General features: G+C 41.8%; 1 protein-coding gene across 3 annotated transcripts in view; it reads right to left on the bottom strand.

Annotated features, from left to right (window-relative positions):
- UTP20 (UTP20 small subunit processome component) overlaps positions 1 to 20,216 on the bottom strand; it is an 82,169-nt gene that overhangs the window by 27,109 nt on the left and 34,844 nt on the right. For 2 of the 3 annotated variants that reach the window (XM_073327391.1, XM_073327389.1), the window contains exons 28-41: positions 15,973 to 16,116; positions 13,493 to 13,572; positions 11,531 to 11,763; positions 10,449 to 10,593; positions 8,390 to 8,477; positions 7,240 to 7,383; positions 6,477 to 6,527; positions 6,238 to 6,390; positions 5,385 to 5,540; positions 4,271 to 4,411; positions 2,922 to 3,059; positions 1,664 to 1,803; positions 1,324 to 1,403; positions 331 to 641 (exon numbers count right to left, since the gene is read on the bottom strand). In XM_073327391.1, the coding sequence (XP_073183492.1) occupies positions 331 to 641; positions 1,324 to 1,403; positions 1,664 to 1,803; positions 2,922 to 3,059; positions 4,271 to 4,411; positions 5,385 to 5,540; positions 6,238 to 6,390; positions 6,477 to 6,527; positions 7,240 to 7,383; positions 8,390 to 8,477; positions 10,449 to 10,593; positions 11,531 to 11,763; positions 13,493 to 13,572; positions 15,973 to 16,116 (2,004 nt within the window). The remainder of the gene's footprint in view (positions 1 to 330; positions 642 to 1,323; positions 1,404 to 1,663; positions 1,804 to 2,921; positions 3,060 to 4,270; positions 4,412 to 5,384; positions 5,541 to 6,237; positions 6,391 to 6,476; positions 6,528 to 7,239; positions 7,384 to 8,389; positions 8,478 to 10,448; positions 10,594 to 11,530; positions 11,764 to 13,492; positions 13,573 to 15,972; positions 16,117 to 20,216) is intronic. The other variant, XM_073327390.1, reaches the window with a different exon arrangement.

The following is a 20,216-nucleotide window of genomic DNA, read 5'->3' on the forward strand; positions in this document are numbered from 1 at the left end:
CAACCCTGGGTTTAGCAGGCCAATGCTCAAACCACTGAGTTATCCCTCCCCGTCCTGAGGTCCCTTCCAATCCTGATATTCTATGATTCTATAAGGGCTTGTCATCAATCCCAATGACATGCAAAGGAGAGTGAACACTCTCTCATGCTTCGATATGGCCTCTTTCCAGGTCAAGGGTTGAAGTAATGAGTCTAGGCAATTTGCCATTCTCCTGCACATGCTGTACCTGTTCTCTGGATAGTACACTTCAGCCTGGCTCTTGGCACCAGCACAAGAGTCACTTACAGCCACGTATATTTACAGACCATCTTTTCAATGCTGAACACGCACCTTTGCGGCAAGACACCTGTGTAATTTGGGCAAGATGCTGCCAGTTACTGTTCCTTGAATGTGTTCAATCAGACACTCCAGCTCCTCCTTATTTCTGGGAAGGGAAGAAATGGATTTTGTGGCTTTCTGGGTCTCCTCAGATTCTCCGGTGCCTGCCTGTTCATGCTGAATCAGTGCAGGATCCCCCTGCTTCTCACTGTCCTCAGGCAGGTTCTTGCTCTTGTCTCCCTCAGCCTCCTCCTCCCCCTCACTCTGCTCCAATTCCATGGCTTCATTCTCTGCTGCTTCCTCAGCATCCATGGCCTCTGCATCTGTCAGGCAAAATCAAATCACAGACCACGTGGAGGCAGCATGTGAGATGTCCCCACACCACTTCCAGAAAAGCCCCAAAGTCACTAAATAGATAACCACAAATGTGAATATGCTACAAACACAAGTTCCTTCACTGTAGCTTCAGTAGGGGCAGGGTGGAGCACACAGCACTCTACCCAATCTTTGGCCAGCAAAGCAATCCCTGCAAGACAGCTGCTCCAGTCAGTGTAAGTCAGAGCATCCCTTAGCCCAGTCTAAGTTATGCCAAGGCTATTTTGGCCTGTGGAAGCCCCAAGTCCAGTGATAATTATGAAGACAGACAAAGAGACTAGATTAGTCAAAACAGGCCTTCCAATTAGTATATCTTAAAAGCCTGAAGGAGCTAACCTGAGGTATAAACCTGAGGTATAAAGTGATAGAAAACTTTAAAAAGGAGGACTTGTGGCACCTTAGAGACTAAGAAATTTATTTGAGCATAAGCTTTTGTGAGCTACAGCTCACTTCATCGGATGCTCACGAAAGCTTATGCTCAAATAAATTTCTTAGTCTCTAAGGTGCCACAAGTCCTCCTTTTCTTTTTGCGGATACAGACTAACATGGCTGCTACTCCGAAAACTTTAAGTATCTAGACTATGAGCAACTAGCATGTGAGGTTCCATCACTAGGAATCTGAAAACTCACCTTCATTCTGAAGAGTCTCAAGTTGCTTTTCAAGGGTTTCATGGTCAAAATGAAAAGCTTCTAGCACAGTCACTAACAAGCTGTCAGACAACAGATTGAATAAAAGGTCAGTTCTTTTCATATAAGGAAAAGGATGTTTAGACTGATCATGGGTCAAAAAACCTTGAAGCCACTTTTTTGGGGATTTTTTTTTTCCAACTGATTTTCAGTTACAGGACTCCAACTGAGAGTGCAGTTGCCCCAAAACAGTGACAACACTAAAATCCTAAAACCATCCATTAACATGCTGAATTTTTATTTGTAGCATGACAGTGAGCACTGAAAACAAGCATTACTGTACCTGACAGCCAGTTTTTGATTCATCTGTCCAGTTTGCAAAACGTGTATGAAATGTTTTAAATGGTACATATATGCTGACCAAGAGAGACGCCTGCAAACAGCGCCTACAACTTCAACTGAAGCCGTTACCATATTTTCATGCTGCCGAAACACAAACAAAAAAATCATCACGATTAATGTATTTTAAACAAGATATAAAATGTATTTAAATCAATGAAACACGGGACTAAAATAAACAAAGTCAATATATGGGGGATTTCTTTTTAACTCTTTCAGATTTTCCCAGGTCCCTGAAAATGAATCAGATAGTCACAGAACGGATTACGAAATTGATTTCTAAGGTGCCAATCCTGCAAATACTTATCCACGTATTAAACTTTGATCACATGAGTAATCCCATCAAAGACAACAGGACCACTTGTGTAAAGAAAAACACATGAAAGCATTTTCAGTGTCCGGGCCAAAGAGGATTTCTCACATTACAAAAATTGAACAAATCCTATTTGCTTGTTGTGATTCCCTGCTGGATCCTTTGCTGTTTATCTCTAGAACACTGAAATCTCTCAGGCAATACAGAACAACTCTTTAAAAACAAACAAACAAACAAACAAACAAAAAAAACCACCTCTGGCTTTCTAAATATCAATCCGACATAGTGTTGTGAGTCTATGTAACCCTGGCCCTAAAAGTAGTTTTGTTTCATATATTTTGTACAAGAAATAATCTTTTAAACAAGAATGACAGACTAGATGTCATCATGCTTCATGTTGTCTATTTCAATTACAAAATTGCTGCTGACTTTGGATGATCTGAGCTTTTTATTGATGTCATACCTACCTCTCTCTCTGTACACACTCCATACCAGGTGCATACAGTCTCCTTGAGAATCTAATATGACAAGCTCTCTGCAATGGAGCTTCTGGGAATTTTGGAGACAGAGGGAAAAGTTTCCACTCACACCACTTCGTAAATTAATCATCTGTATGACAGGAAATTAGCAACATAGAAAGCAAGGAAAGTAATAAAGGGACCAAATTCTCTAAGATGCAGGAAGTGCTTCGCATCTGACAGGACTGGATCCTAGCTGCATCTGTGCCTTCTTAATCCTCCTTCACCAATGGAAAGAGGCACAGTGCTGTCATCTAAAAAGCAAAATACTCCACATCTGTCACCCTTTTAAGGTGACAAGTACTGTAGGCAGAACAATGTGACAAAGATGGATACATTGGTATTAAATTAGCTTTATGTTAAAAACCTACCTTAAGCATTTTCTCATCAAAAATTGTCGTAGTTGCATAAGGCATGATGTAGTTCTGCAGAGATTTGGAGGACAGTACGATTTTGTCTTCAGTTAGCTGCTTCGCCAATTTCTTTAAGGCTCGAGCTCTTCTGTGGATCTGGGAGAGATTAGCAAATTCATGAACATTTAACAACAGAACATTTGGGTTTAATAATTTTTGATGTAGCAATTGTAAGAGTGCCAAAAGCTTAAACACAATTAAATAAATATGTCATCATTTCTATCGAAGGGTTACATTTTCCCCCCTCCATCTCTGAACCTTCTCTAGCTTTGCTCCTTTATGAATGTCACAATTCAGTAAATAAATCACAAACAGTGGCTTATGGCATCCTCAAAGCATCAGACAAGAGAAGGTAATTGATTATAATGGGGGAAAAATGGATGAGAAATTATGTGAGAAGGGAAATTTAGACAACATAGGCAGCATGTAGCTAGGGATGTAAGAAAAGCTCTCTCTGAAAAGGAATACTGTATGTCACATATTTATTCTAAGCAAAAAGGGGAAATCGAAGCTTCCAGATGGGTATATTTAAAAAAGAATGAAGAGATGCAGCAGAGATTAGGAAATTCAAGACCTGATCCAATGCCCATTCAAGTCAGGCCCTACATGCATGCTAAAATATTTTCAAAGACTATTAATCAATGTATTCAATACAATCATACATGGACAGTGTTTGTACAACAAACCCTCACTGGTTTTATTCATACTGTTAAGAAGGGACAAAGCAAGACTGAGTTACAGTCAGGAACATGGGGCTGCTAAGAAATAAGAACATCAGAATCTATGACATTTTACTAATGAATACTGAAGAGATCACTCCTTTTAGCCAAATGATGGAGAGTACATATACAGACAATACAAGATACTGTAACTAATGTATGAACAATTGTATGTAAATACAAACTTTACTGAGATTTATAAAAGAGAGTTGAGATAAAACAATTAATCACTGAAGTAACTAAGGCACCCAGTCCCATTTTCAGAAGTAGTTGTGAACCTAAGGGTACTTCTACAGTACAAAATTATTTCAAAATTATTCTGTCCGAATTTTCAGAAGCTATTTTATACATTCGGTCTTCTGTGTCCCCACTAAAGCACGTGAATTCGGCGGAGTGCGTCCACAGTACCAAGGCTAGCATCGAATGTCGGAGCGGTGCACTGTGGGTAGCTGTCCCACAGTTCCCGCCGCCCACTGGAATTCTGGGTTAAGCGCCCAGTGCCTTTATAAGCCTAAGTCACTTTTGCAAATTTTACTCCTGAACAAATGCTAATATTTTACAATGGAAAAGGAGCACGCTGTGCTTTACCTGAATATGTTTCATGTTCTCAAAGAAATCCACCTCAGGATCATGACAGTCAGTTAGCTGGACCAAGTCTTGAAACTCTGGGTGCTTTGGAAAAGTTCGAATCAAGCAGGAAAGTAACGAAGTATAGTCTTGTTGAATGTTCTACAAACAGCAAGTGACCAAAGATTAGTGTTGATAGGAAATGCAGCAATCCCTGGTGTAGAACAGCTAGTAATGTCAGTGCTACTTACAAACATGTTTGACACAGTCATGCCTTTTATTATTTGTTTAGTACAGATTGTTTAGTTTTATGCAATGTACACAAAAATTAAGAAAATTCCTGCCCCAGAGGGCTACCTAGAGGAAAGCTAAGCTAAGCAGGGAAATACAGAAAAGAGGGTGGGCTGGTTTTTTATTATTGTTTTTTAAAGATTTAAATCCAAGAATAAATTTTCTGTGCATTAAACCACTCCTGTTTGCCCTTACAATGGTAAAGATGATCAAATGACTCATGGATTCTAATATCATCAGCACAGCCCTATCAATTTCACAGCCGCAAAAAACGTGTCATGGACCACGAAATAAGCCCTTCCTTGTGAAATCTGATCTCCCACTTGCTGCTGGGATCGCCCCAGCAGAGGGAACCTAGCTGCACGTCCCCGCCAGGTTGGAGAGGGACAGAACTTGTCCTTTCCTTGCACAGCCGCTCTTGGAGGGAGATCAGACCCACCTCCGAGTGCAGCCCCCTGCTGAGGAAGCCCCAGTGCTGGGCAGCAGCCCTGGAGGTGGCTTATGGAGGTGGGTCCGATCTCCCCCTGCTGCTAGAAGTGCCCCAGCCAGCGGACTCCTAGCTCTGAGTCCCTGCTGGGCTGGGGAGGGACAGGTCTTGTTCTTCCCCTGCAGGGCTGCTGGGGGGTGGGAGGGGAGGGAGATCAGACCCACCTCCACGTACCTTTTGGGTTCAGACCCCCAGAGTTACAACATCCTGAAATTTCAGATGAAAACAGCTGAAAATGTGAAACTGACCAATTTTAAAACCCTCTGGCCGTGAAATTGATCAAAATGGACCATAAATTTGGTAGGCCCTAATCATCAGCATAACCAGGGGATAATCATTATGACCTCAAGTGCTTACCTCAGTCTTGCTCTTCAGTCCTTTTCTCAGAGACAGCAGGAGAGTGTGCTGGATTATTTCTTTGTATTCATCTTCCGTGTGGTTGATTTCTGCTATCCGGTGGATAATACTGGTCAAGCACAGGCTGGCACTGTCACTTAAAGACATGTCCCCTAACTGAGACGGTAAAAAGATCATATCACGTAAGTCTAGAAACAACACCTCAATGAATGACTGAACCTCCATATTTCACCATGAGCTACAGCTTCAACACTTGATTACTACTCTCCCCCTCCTCCACCCCAACACATCTGTTTCAGAGAGCTGTAACAGAGAGAACATCTACTCTCCACAACTCTAGGCTGGGTGGTACCATTTGAAATATTATAACAAAGCCCACCACGGATCCAGAAGTTATACAAAACTTTCTATCCCCTTCCCAGGAGAAGCTATGGGCCAGATCCAATGGCCTGTTGAACTCAATGGAAAGACTCTCATTGGACTTCACTGAGTGTTAGAATGGGGCCCCTGTAGCTGCCACTGAGGGAAAAGCATATTTTCAAGATTCCCAGTGTGCCTCTGTGGCTGTGCAGCCCAGATTCATCACAGAGGTCCTTGGCTCTGTGCTGAAGAGGCACCATGGGCCAGTGTTAGGCAGTTCGTATTCCTCTTGCTGCACTGTGCTTGCATGTCAGAACATTCATAGAAAACACAGCATTGACATCACTAGGGAAGTCTCAAATCTTGGCTTTTGTGAAAAGGAAACCATTTTATGGATGCTATTTCTTGGCACCAAAAACTAGCAAAAGAACTGGAAAGTAACATTAATTACACAAACCCTATGATAACACAAGAGGAGAAACTTTCCACTAACCTGTATGGTGTAGAAACAGTTATGCATAACTGGAATAAGAAAGTTGATGTCCACTCTTTGCATTTCTTTGACCTGAGAAGTGATTCCTTGGAACGCTGACAAGCGAACATCAAAATTGATATCATCGAGATGTCGTTGATCAAAGGCATTCAACTAACAGAGACGAACAACAAATCATTAGAAGACTTTTTAAAAAATAATTCAACACACTGAATAAAAAAATTGAAAAATGTACATACCTTAACTACCTCCGTAATGTATTTCAATTCACCTTCCAGATCAGATAAAGTCTTTAAAAAAAAAGAAAAGAAAAAGAAAAAATAAAGTTAAAACCAAAACTAGTTAAATCATATGCAGCAAATAAATATTAGAACTTTAGAGCCTCTTCCTACTACAATTTGGAGCAGAATCAGGCTCTTAATTTTGACCCCTTTAGAAAGTAGGTTAAAAAATTACAGGAGAGTGTGAAGGAGAGAAACTGACATTTTGTCATTTTAACACCAGGGCCTCTCTCCTTGGATTTCAAAGGTGCACGTTTCTAATTTCTGGATCTATGCTGTATGTTCCACAGATTTCCTGCTGAAAACAAATGTAATGTGTGCCATTCCAGGAACATGCAAAACAGCTTAGGTGATTCCTATCACACTGGGGATGGGAGAGTAAAAATAGAATCTACTTCAGGCAGTCAAAATCCAGCTTTGCTCATACATGCAGAGGATTCGTTATTGATAAGGTGCTCTTTGATTGGTTTAAAATGCAACAGATCTAAACAGATTCGCACATCAATCGGAATGCAGCAGGCCAAAACAGTATGTAGACAACTGTCTTTCTACTTCACTAACAGCTGTCAGGCTCAATTATTTTTATTATATAACTTGATGTAGATTTAAAGATCTATAAGTCTATATGGAACAATGCAGATGAATTTACTTATGATTGTTCCTTATCTTTCAGAACTAGAAGGATAAGAAAATTACGGAAAGGCACTTAAAAATGTAATACCTGAAAAACCACACAGAGTGTCTGTCGAGATAATTTGTTCTGGATAACCGAAAACAGTTTTGCCAGAGGCTTAAGGAAGCTTGTGGGGTTTAAGCAATGCCTCAGCAAGTTCTGCACTGTCACCAAGATGTCAATCTCTGTATCCTGAAAGAAAGAGACAATTGTCCGAGAATCATAAGAGCATTGTTAAATCATTTAGTTTCCTTGAGAAGTGTCTAATGCCATAGTGTGATCTTAAGCTTTTGATTTGAATTATGCACATTACAAATATTAAATGAGAATTAGTGACTGGAAGCAGAAAATCAATTCCCTCATTACAGATTTCCTAAAAGCACCTGGAGAGATAACTCAGTGTTTTAATTAGCTATTAATCACACAGTGTGAGCAGGTTAGACTAATCATGCCTATGGTGATTTCTTATGTTATACACTCAAATGAAAGGCAAGTAGGACTGGCAGAGCTGAGCAATGAAGTCTTTGTTACAGCAGCATGTAGTTAGACTGTCTTATGTTATTATGTTATGTCTTATTATTTCTTATGTTACTTTTATCTCTCCTCTCACAACGTACGTATGCACCATTGGTGGATACCTGAAGGAATGTCAGACCTACTCCAGTGTGTGTTTAGATTGCTCTTCAGTGGCTGCAACTGATGGATCACAGCAGCTCAAAAACTGTCGCAATAATACGTGTGAGGGTTTCATGGGCTCCTGCTACTTGGGAAATAAACTACATCGCAGTGGTGAGACTGGTCAAAGCATTAGAAATCACAGAGGTACTTCGGCAAATCTTCCCTTGGCAAAAGAGGGGGCACAACCACCCCAGCTATGTTTTCTCTTGCAAGACAACCACTATGACTGATTTTACTGGGGAAGGCAGCTTAATATGACGGAATAGCCTGTGTGGGGAATAAAAGGGGGATACAACAGAAGGCCTTTCCTGGCCAAAAACGGTGTTATCGTAGTCTTGCACCTGGCACCAAGAGTTGCATTCTAGAAATACCCTATAGATTTTATTATTACACCAGTTCAAATGGTTAAGAATGACTGCAATAACTCGCACGCAATTACTAGATTTTTTAAATGCATCATAAAAATAATCCCATTTACAAAAGAAGATAAACATGTTTCACTGAAAGAAGTAACACCTACCTGCATAATGCTACTCTGGTGAAGGAAAGGGAGGAGGAGGCTGATGAGCACAGAACTCTGACCCTTGTCCTGTATAAACTTGCTGATCCTACATTATTTTAAAAAAAGGTTAATTGGTTAATCTTGCATCCACATACTCACCCATACAAAGTGAACAGGGATTTCATGAGCTGCAATAAAAGCTGTGAAGCTTTGGTGCTAGAATAGAAAATTATGTCAGCACATCTGTTCTGAACCTGTATTTTTAGGGGTTACAAGCTCAGGCCCTGATGCTGCCTTTGAATCCATGTGAATGGACCCTTGAACTCACATAGAGCCATTGACTTCAAAAGGACTCTGTGGACCTAAGACCCATACACTCAGAGGCAGGATCAGGGCCTCAAACATTTACATTAACAGTAGGATGCAATTTAGCACGAGGAATCAGCTGAAGATTTTTTAAAGAGAGTATTCAAATAAAATCAGATCAGCCCATTTTAAATTGCACAAGGGTCAATTTTAAAACTAATGCCTAGCATGTCACTGAGGGCCAAATTCTGCCTTCACTCAGGTAGGAGTTGCCATACGAGGACAACATATGTCTCCTGTTAAATAGTCATTAGTATTTTGAATTTTAAAAGGAACAAAAAACTAAACAATGTGGATATGTTAAACTATTTTCCATAAAGGTTTTTTCTGATCATTTTAATACATTTAAATAGTGCCCTCAACACAAAGTTGTGCAACAGACAATCAATCAGTCCTGGGTAACTTATCTGCCTGGATTAAAAAGTCCAATGACTCCCTTGTTTTACAGCCCTCACTGATTGTTCTTCGTCATTTAAAAGTACACTTAAACATAAAGTTTGAGACACAAATTGGCGAAAGGCAAGAAATTCAAAGTCAAGGCTGACATCTGAACTCAGACTACGATTTTGAATTTTCTACGTCTGGGAACAAAGGTCTTGATTCGGTAACTGGATCCACTCTGTGCCTGTGTGGATATGTACATCTGTATTTCTCCTTTTCTGGAAACACAGTATAACTGTTTGCCCTGCAAATTCATGATTTGTTTCCTACTTTGGGAAGAGAGTTACAAAGAACCCGACATACAAGTTTGCTGTATCCATGCAAACCAGACTGCTGCAGCCACTTTTGACCACTTTAATATTTTTATAGCCGCAAGGGGAGCAGTCTCAGATTGCTCATAGTATTAATATCTAGAGTGCCTGTCACAGGATGGGGCTCCCTCACCCTGGATTCTCACCGCAAACAGTCCTCATCCAAACCAGCAGCAAGTTCAATGCCAACTGCTTTACTTGGTGTGCTATTCAAGTACTTGTTTCTCCACAACAAAAGGCTTTTACCTTCTCCCAAGGCACATAGCAAGAGAAGGGAGAGATCTCATCGCTCAGGGTATGTCTACACTGCAGTGAGACACTCGCGGCTGGCCCGTGCCAGCTGAATTGAGCTCGAGCTAAGGGACTGTTTATGTGTAGACATTTGGGTTCGGGTTGCAGCCTGGGCTCTGGGACCCTCCCACTTCACAGGATCCTACAGCCTGGGCTCCAGCCCAAGCCCGAATGTCTACACAGCAATTAAACAGTCCCATGAGCCTGAATCATCTGGCATGGCCCAATCGTGTTTTTTAACTGCAGCGTAGACATATCCTCTGAGCTCCTGGGCCTCACCGGCTCTTCCTTCCTGACTTCCCCATGCCCCTCTTTGTCTCCTAGACTGAGGAGCTGATTCACTTCGTTAACTGGTTAATCATCCAGTCCTTAACCAATTATCTCCTTGTGGGGACACTTGTCAATGCACAGATTGGTGAGCCAGCCTTAGGCTACACACACTCTGTCACAGTGCCAGTTTCACTTACGGACGCTTTTAAAGTTCAGTCAGCAGTGATGGGAACTGACCACCAGTGACCTGGAAGTTGAGTGACACATAAGTTCACACGTTTTAAATGGCTCTGAATTTAAATTCGTTGTGACCAAGTAACTGATTCTATATTTGCAGTCCATCCTGAGGGATCATTGTTTCAAAGCTTCTCTCTTTTGAACCGTGAGGAATCACTTACCTGGAAAGAATGTTGAGCTCTTTGCTGACTTGAGCTCTGAACTTTTTCTTTTTCACCTTTTCCACATTTAACATGGTTTTGCTGAGATACTGAAGTACTGCAGGAACGTGAGGCAGAATTAACCGTGCACCCAAGCTGGGGGACTCTGTAATGGATACAAGTTGCTTACCAATGCGTTTTAGAACAAAAAGAAGAGACCCAATCCTACACAAACATGGGGACAATGGTGAACTAGGAGACCTGATGTTCAGAAGTGCTGAGCATCCTTCACTCCAAAGGAAGTCAGCGGGAGCTGCGAGTGCTCAATGCCTCTGAAAATCAGCCCTGCAGGAGTTTAAAATTCTACGGGACTGAAGGCTATTACAACACACACACAAAAACCTCAAGAGCTCCCCTCCTCATTAGTTCACTAACAAGTCTGTGACACAAGGGCTTAGCCAGTCCAGTGGACAGAGCCCCAGACTGGGTTCTAATCCCGATTCCATCAGTGAGCTGTTGTGTGACCTTGTGCAAATCAATTCCGCACTCTGAGCCTCAGTTTCCTCATCTGTACCATGGGGTTAACAATCCCTGCCTTCCTTTGTCATGGCTTTGAGAGCAACCGCTGAAAAAGAGCTAACCAATGTTAAAGGAAGTGCAGGCGAAGGGTAAAGATGATGAACTACAAGTCTTTATTGCAAGGGAGTGCAAATTAAAATGAATTGCAGTGAGTGTATGGCTGGGTGAATTTATTTTTAAAGAAAAAAATTAAGTGGACGTTTGTGCAAGCCACTTGTCCTAATTGCCAAGGCTGCCCTCCGGGTTATAACTTAACCAACGGAGTTCGCCCATTACTATGAACATTCTCCCCCTTCCCTTTAACAGAGAATAAACCTTTCTGGGTCCTGGCGACTAGCACACAAATATGGAACTTGTTTGCACAGGGATGAATGAACGTACTAAGGGAAGACAAGCCTTAGCAGGGAATTTTCCTTCTAAAAAGGCATTCTTGCCAAAGGCGCAGAATATCCCAATGGGATCCAAAACATACACTCATGCTTACAGTTGAGTTCCTCATCATTCTGATTACTATTCATTCATACCTTCTGTCATTCCATCGGTGTCAGACTCTAAACAAACGCAGTCAGTCACTGTCAAGCTGGAAACCAGGTCTGTGGGTTCAAAATCTGGACTATTGAGGAGGTTGTCAGCCACATCCATCACAACACCAGCTGTCGCCTCACAGAGATTCTTGGTGGACAGCAGAGCAAAGACATTCAACAGCGTATCGTATTCTGGGTGCCCTGGTCTCTGCTTGGCCAGCAAAGGGAAATATCTGAGTAACAGACACAGAACAAGAAAAATTCACAGTTCACTTTTTAAAAAAATAAATAAAAGTTTTACAAACATTTCCTCCATAAAGTTACATACAAAAAGACTGAAGGTAAAGAAATGTTCTTCTACCTTCTGGGGGAGACCATTAAAAAGGAAAAATTCTTACGACCTAAGACCACTTTGGTACATAAACAGAAAATACATTCTTCATTTCTGACAATGGTAAATCTGGAGGTAAGCACTGAAATACCATGGTGATGGGACCAAATGAGAGTGCGAAAGGGAGTTAAAAGTCAGGGGTGAAATCCGGGCCCTACTGACTTCAGTAGAGCCAGGATTTCACCCCAAATATCTAAAGGCCAATTCCTTCTGACTTGTTTTAGTTCTATATCTGAGCGGTATACAATACTCACATGTTATTCTGTAAATGACTAGTAAACAGGGATCTAGCGGACACTACAGAACATTAACAAACCAATACAGTTCAAAGGGGAAGGACACAAGGTTTTTATTCAAAACTGGATTGGCTACCACTTTCCACTAACTCATCCCTCTCCCCTCAAAATCTGAGCTAGATATTGGCTACAAACCTGCCTGGCTGTTCATATGTGGGGAAAATGGCCTGATATTACAGAGAATAATCTCCAGAAACTGGAAAGTTCGGGAGTTGCATTTATTAGGGAGCATTAGATTCATAGACTAGATACACCGGGGTCTTGACACAACATAGCTATAGTTATTTCATACCCTGTTTATTCCGTGGGGAAATAAATCAGAATTAAGACCCCAGTCCTGCAAACACTTAGGTAAATGTTTAACTTTAAGCATGCAAATAATCCCATTGACAAGTCAATTGGTAATGGGACTATTCATGCATTTTAAGTTAAGCACATCTATATATGTCTGCAGGGTTGAGGCCCAGGTTTCTACCTACATTTTCAGAAAAATGTAACTGAAAATCGAAGTCCACCACTTAAAATAGAGTTGCTGGAATTCAGGTATTTGGTATATTCCCTATTCTACACTTTTCCCTCAGGCTCAATACCCTATGTAAAATACTGTTAAGCAATAACAAGAAAGTACAGTACTAAAGGAAAAGAGAAAAGAGGAAAAGAAAAGCAAGCACAGCTGCTGGGTCCAGTGGATACAGCCCTAGACTGGGGAGCCTGGAGACCTGGATTCTAGTACAGGTGCTCTCACTGAACTGTTGAGAGACCTTACACAAATCAGTTCCCCACTCTGAGCCTCAGTTTCCCCATATGTAACAGAGGAATAACGATACCGTCCTTTGTCATGGCTTTGTGAACTATGATGAAAAAGAGCTAAACAACATTAAATGAAGTGTAAAATCACCCTCTTTAATGGTGAGGGTAATTAACCAATGGAACAATTTACCCAGGGTTGTGGTGGATTCTCCATCACTGACCATTTCAAAATCAAGACTGGATGTTTTTCTAAAAGATCTGATCTAGGAATTATTTGGGGGAAGTTCTCTGGCCTCGGTTACACAGGAGGTCAGACTAAGTGATCACAATGATCCTTTCTGGCCTTGGAATCTACGAAATTTACATGTTGATCAAAATACTGCTCTTTGCAGCCATTTTGTACCCAATAACTTCTTTGAGGTTGCAAGGAGGAATAATGTGTGACTATCTTTCTTTCCATGTTGTGTGTTATTCACAGCAGACACTATGCATTCATCTTGCTTCTCCACAAAAGGAAAAGTTTACCTGGAATTCTTGCTCCAGATGTGAATGAGTTTGAGTAACAGAGTAGGAGAATACTGGCTCTCGGAAGCGAGCCTGCTGATCTAGAAGACAAAAAGAGCATAAATCATAAAACAAAACAGTGTGACCACGCATCACTATTTAAAACATCAAATTTGACAGAAAACAAGTTTAAATAATTCTCTGTGAATGATAAATTTATCTTAAAAAAAAACCATTTCTCACTTTCTAATCCCTTCAATACTGCTGATAGCTACTAATGGAGCATCTTTGGTTTCACCTTAAAAGCTTGAAAACAAAATTATCCCACCCACTGTTTTTGTCCTCCCCTTGGGAGTTATTTTCCCTCTCCTTGTGCTTTGCACACAGATGTTGTGAAAGCCAAGACTGTAACAGGGTTCAAAAAAGAACAGGGTTCAAAAAAGAACTAGATAAATTCACGGAGGATAGGTCCACTGACGGCTATTAGCCAGGATGAGCAGGGATGGTGTCCCTAGCCTCTGTTTGCCAGAGGCTGGGAATGTTCTGTTCATTCCCTCTAGGGCACCTGGCACTGGCCACTGTCGGAAGACGGGATACTGGGCTAGATGGATCTTTGGTCTGACTCAGTTATGGCCGTTCTTATGTACACAGTGCTTTCCAAACACAAAGCTCTGAGACAAAAGCACTTAACCACATCCTGCTTTGACTTCTATGGGACTTTGCTGAATCGGAGTCTTAGTTTCCCAATCCTGGGGTAGCTGGGGGCATAGAAAGAGATAGCTGAACGTCTAAGAGGGACAGGAAAACAACATTCTCTTCTACCTAATCAACTGAGGTACAAGGTTATGTGCTTTGCATACAGCTAATTCATCTGTCATTTGGCCATATGTAAGGTGCCATACTGGTAGATGCAATAAATAAGCAAAATGAACAAAAATGGATGAAGGGGGCATATTATAGGTTAAGACTGACCGCAGAACAGGAACACCTAGCCCATGAAGGTACTGTCTGATACTTTTCAGATTTTTTTCAAGGGTAAATACTCAGGCATTTTAAATTGGACAGATTAGGCATCTAACATATACCAACAGTACAACTTTGTTCCCCAGGAAATGTCAGAGCAAGTAGTCTGCTTCAATTGTTAAAGAAGAGAGATACAGTTTTTACTTTATTCAGATTAATCTGTAAGTATTTTTGATTTTGGCTTGAATATAGAAGCAGTCCCAGAATTAATCAGCTGCTTGGCCTTCTTATTAAGACCCAAGATCGGCCCTTCACACATGTAATACAAGCAAATGAAATTAGAGATTTCTAGGCAGCAAATGTTAAAATTATCTAGTATAAAGGTTAAAAAGAGTTTTTATATATCTGGCTATAATGCTTAAATTATCCAAAAGAACAATGTTTTGTTTAAAAAGGCATACGATGAATATAGTACATAATCTGCAGTATCCCAAATTAAGGTTAATAAATTTAACAATACATTAAATTTTAAATACCACCTTAAATACCAGCATCCAAATATTCGGATACTTCACTCATAAAAACAGGTTTCAGAGCAGTAGCCGTGTTAGTCTATATCAGCAAAAAGAACGAGGAGTCAGCCAGTCGGCTGCGAAACAGCTGAGCAGCGAACAGCAGAGCGGCTAACAGAGGGAGTTTGCCTGGGATCTGCCTGAGAGGAGGTACGCTAAGGGCTGCATTAGGGAGGCCGTGTTGGTGAGTATCTGAGTGTCTGTTGTGGGGACAGTTTGACCGTGTGCTTGATTGGTGGTTTGAAAAGTGTGAATTGGGAGTGCTTTGTTCCAGGTGAGCCTTGAGTGGGCCCGACTGTATAAAAGCCAGTCAGCTCCCAGTCTCTCTCATTCACTGGGACCCATCCACTCCCAGTCTTTATTCATTATTCACCATTAAATTAGGCTTGAATAAATACTGGGAGTGGATGGGTCATTACACAAAGTAAAACTATTTCCCCATGCTTATTTTCCCCCCTTACTGTTACTCTCACCTTCTTGTCAACTGTTGGAAATGGGCCATCCTGATTATCACTACAAAAAAGTTTTTTTTCTCCTGCTGATATTAGCCCACCTTAATCAGTTGGTCTCATTAAGAGTTGGTATGGCAACCCCCATTTTTTCATGTTCTCTGTGTGTGTGTGTGTATATATATATATATATATCTTCCTACTATATTTTCCACTGCACGCATCCGATGAAGTGGGTTTTAGCCCACGAAAGCTTATGCTCAAATAAATTTGTTAGTCTCTAAAGTGCCACAAGTACTCCTCGTTCTTTTCACTCATAAAAAGTTATACTAAGAATAGCTTGTGGAAAGCAAGTATAGCGATGAGTGTAGATTGTCCCTCAATAATTGAGAATTTAGGATAGGTTGTCCCACGTAAATACAATCCATCAGAGAAGTATTTCAATGTCTTTCCAGACTTTGCTTATCTTTACATACTAGATAACTCAGAATAAAATGTATTACTCTGTCAACATTACCTGAGGCCATATCACTGCCTCAAAAATGGCATCAATCTCATCCACTGTAAAGCTGTAGGTCTCAAAATCAGAAAAAAACTCTGCCACAAGTTTGATCCCAAGACGCCTCAAATTTTTCAGTGGGTTAATAAACCTTAGTTGGATCTGGAAAAAATAAAGACAAAAATACCTATTCTTGCTGCAATACACCTGCTATATAGAACAAGCTAGTTACCCTGCATGAAATACTGTATTTAATCAATCATGGATATGAGTGACTGTTGCTTGGACTATTACACTGTTTCCTCCTGTTTGCTATCGTGAACAAGTTACCTTTATCCTGTAAAGATGATTTTAACTTTCTGACTAAGGTCCCCATCCTGCACCGAGTCACAAGGCTTAACTGGGACTCTGCCTGGGAACGAGAGCCGACTCGCACACAGCTTGCTGAAAGACTGGGGCCAAAACCACTGTAAGTGAATACTACAGCTTTTAGCACTGCCCTTAAGAGATCTACATACCCCACTCCCAATATTCAAACAGTACTACTTTACACATCTTCAAAAGTACCACCAGAATAGAGCTGTGGTATTTGGGCCTGTCTGAATTAGCAGCCAAATACAGAATAACTTATTGCTATAGAGAGCAATTATATGAATTCAGAGAAATGTGAACCCCATTTCTCGATACATTTGAATAAAAAAATATTGAGATGATTCAAGGAATGCCAAATCTCCATCCCTCCCACCGTGGTCCCCTCCTTCCCTCCTATTTTACTACTGTTACCCCACCCTAACATGTTATGTCTATGTACATTGCCTGGTCTTGCAGCTTTGTCAAACTGTAAAATCTTGCAATTGCATAATTTTATTGGAGCTCATATACATTTTTTTTGTACTTTTCTTTGTCTGTTTCTGTATGAAAATATATTAAATAAATTACCCCCCCAAAAAGAGCACAACCAAAACCAGTGACCAAAGGTCAGTTTCCTCTTAGCACATGAAAACAAGCTTAGAGGAGAGAGAGGAATCCAGCAAAGACAGAGTGAGGAGGAGCGGGCTAAAATGTAGTAAAAAGAGTTACGCTACCCATGCATTTAACAGTAACAAAGTTACATTCTATAGCTTTCCTTGGGGAAGATATTCAACACTGAGATAAAGCATGCTAATCAGCCATCTGTTTATAATATTACAGCCTTTTCTGCTGGTCTCCTCTGGGAAGGGCTACACTTATGGCGACATGTAGAGTACAGACACCGCATGCCTCCCCAGCATGGGTATAAACAGCAGGGTAGATGGTGAGGCCCTGCTTAGGCGAATGGAATATAGACACACCAGAACCCTGTGGATACATACCCTACACGGCTCTCTGCACAACCATGCAGTGCCTCTGTGCTATTTTTACCAGTGTAGCATCCCACTGCTTCCCCCTGCCAGAGCCTTTCACTGTCACATGCAGCTACACATGGCAGTGACTGTGGTTGCAGCCTGCCTTTTGCTGCAGTGTGTAGCTACATGTACCCTACACTCCCCAAAGTGTAGACACGGCCTCTAGGTAACACTTTCAAAAGCTCCTAAGTGACTTAGAAACTACTACTTCTTCCTCTTATCCCATCATCTAGGGTTGGGTCACCATGCAAACATCTGCCATCTTCGTCAGTCCGAGACAGCACTAAGGTGCATCAGCTTACCATCTTTTTTGATGCAATCCACCATCACTACCTCAGGGTCTCTTTCCTCTCCACCCTCTTCTGCCATGCCATCTTCCCCAGGTCCTCTTCTTTCACTCTCTCTCTGTCTGAACCAGCAAAGTTGCACTTCCCGGATTTTGTCAGCCACATCATGGGCTGAGACTTCTATCCTGAAGCTTTCATATCGCAATCCATCCCTTTGTGGGACTATACTGCACAAAGACATCTCATCTTGAACATCGTTAGGCACTGAACTTCCCGTCTCTTTTCTGCCCGTGCTTCTGCACGATACAGCATTGCAGGGCACACCATTGCTACATACAGTTGGGCTTTCAGCGTCAGTGAGATGTTATTCCACTGTCTTCCAGAACTCCCCAGTCAGGACTGTATCTCGCATTCATACTCACTGTCGTCCACAACCCAGATACCTGAACTGCTCAGTCTGGTTTAGTCAGATTCCATTCATCTTTATATTCAGTCTCCCTAAGACACCTCTACTGACCCATATTACCTCGGTCTTAGTCATATCCTTTTTCTTCCCATGTCAGCTTACCTGGCCCTACCATTGATTTACTCTTTACTCTAGCTCGTCTTCTGAGAACACTCTTATAGCTATGTCATCTGCATATAGCAGCTTCTCACCTTTCCCATTGAGATCTTCCATCAACATGATAAACAGCAGCAGACTAAAGGCCCCAGATGCAGTTGGACTTTCACATCAAAGGGGCCTGTCATTCCAAAACATGCTCAGATCGCTGTTTTCGGTGATATTAAATCCTCAGACATGCCATATCTCCTCAGCACTAGAGCGAGCATCCTTTGTCCTATGCATCCTTATACTATGCCTTTTCTAGTTCTATTAAAGCCCAGAAGAGATCCTGTTGGTGCTCTAACAACATCTTGATCACTTGCCGAATTACAAACATGGCATCTGTGGTTCCTCATCCTTTCCTGAAGCTGAACTGTTCTTGTCTGAAGAGGGGTTCCGCCATTCTCCTAACCGTAGCATCCAAGATGTGTTCCAGTACCTTCATTCTACACAACAGGAACTTTATCCTTCAACAGTTTCCACATTTGTGGATGCTCCCCTGCTTACGTACTGGGACCAAGATAGACCTGCACCAATCTTGGGATATTCACGTATCTTGCCATATGGCTTTAACCCAGGGTCGGCAACCTTCGGCATTGAGCCCATCGGGGTAATCCACTGGCAGGCCGCAAGACATTTTGTTTACGTTGACTGTCCGCAGGCATGGCCCACCCGCAGCTCCCAGTGGCCACAGTTCACCGTTCCCAGCCAATGGGAGCTGCGGGAAGCAGCAGCCAGCACATCTCTGTGGCCCGTGCCACTTCCCGCAGCTCCTGTTGGCCAGGAATGGCAAACCGCAACCACTGGGAGCTGCAGGGGGCCATGCCTGCAGACGGTCAACGTAAACAAAATGTCTTGCGGCCCGTCAGCGGATTACCCTGATGGGCCACGAGCCGAAGTTTGCCGACCCCTGCTTTAACCGCTCTGCTCATCCATTTTATGCCTCTCTCGCACAGGACTTTCCCCAGGTCCGTTGTCACTTCCTCGGTCCCACCACCTTACTGTTCTTCATTATCTAGACTGCATTTCTCACCTCCATTGTGTCAGACTCAGGCATCACATTAGGATATTGGCAACTCTTCCAAAAAGGGGTTTGCTTTATTTAAGAGACTCTCAAAGTATTGCTTCCATCTCACCTTCATTTTTTCAGGTGTTACTAGCAGTCTCTCCTGGTCATCATTTACAAATGGTGCTGCAATACCATACTCCTTCCCTTTGCATCTGATTTTTGCAATGTTATAGATCTTTTGGCCAGCCAGATGTGGGTGGTTTACAAGCTCTGCATGCAGGTCATCTATGGCACTTTCTTTGACCTCCATCACTGCCTGCTTAGCAGCTCACTTTGCTTCTTTGTATTTGCTTTCATTCACACTTGATGTGCTTATGTCTTTTTCTTTATGCACCATTTTCTTATTTCAGATCGCTACCTGCATTTCGTCGGTCCAACACAACTCCTCTCTGTCCCTTGATTTTCCCCAACTGTACTGTCCACACACCTCTTCTGCTGCTGCAATCCTCTCTCTTTTGATGTGGTTCCACTCCTCCTCAGCCAATACCAAATCTGTTTCCAGGCACTTATCTTACTGCTTGTACAAACTTCTCTGCTGTCCTTCCCCTTAAGGTCCCGTGCTTTAATCTCGTTTCTTTTGAGCTTAGTTTCCACCTTGTCTAATGCTCAACCGCAATCTTTATCACAAGAGACATGATTTTTGCTACTAAAAATTAGAATGATAGACGATAATTTTTACACCAAATAAACTGAATCAGATTCCCCATCTACTCAAACGAGAGGAAAGAGATAGAGCATGCTCCTTGAGAAGAGGCCTGTGTAAGGACAAGGACAGATTCCATATTGAAAGTGAACAGTAGGAAACATTAAACCCGTAACTGAGCTCAGAACCACAAAAGTAGATATTTAACTCTTTGGGCAATACCATCCTGCAATAAATGACTCTCAAACCCACAGGAATTTCTTGTAATGATTAT

The sequence above is a fragment of the Lepidochelys kempii genome, chromosome 1 (assembly GCF_965140265.1).
Source record: "Lepidochelys kempii isolate rLepKem1 chromosome 1, rLepKem1.hap2, whole genome shotgun sequence".
Lineage (NCBI taxonomy): Eukaryota > Metazoa > Chordata > Testudines > Cheloniidae > Lepidochelys > Lepidochelys kempii.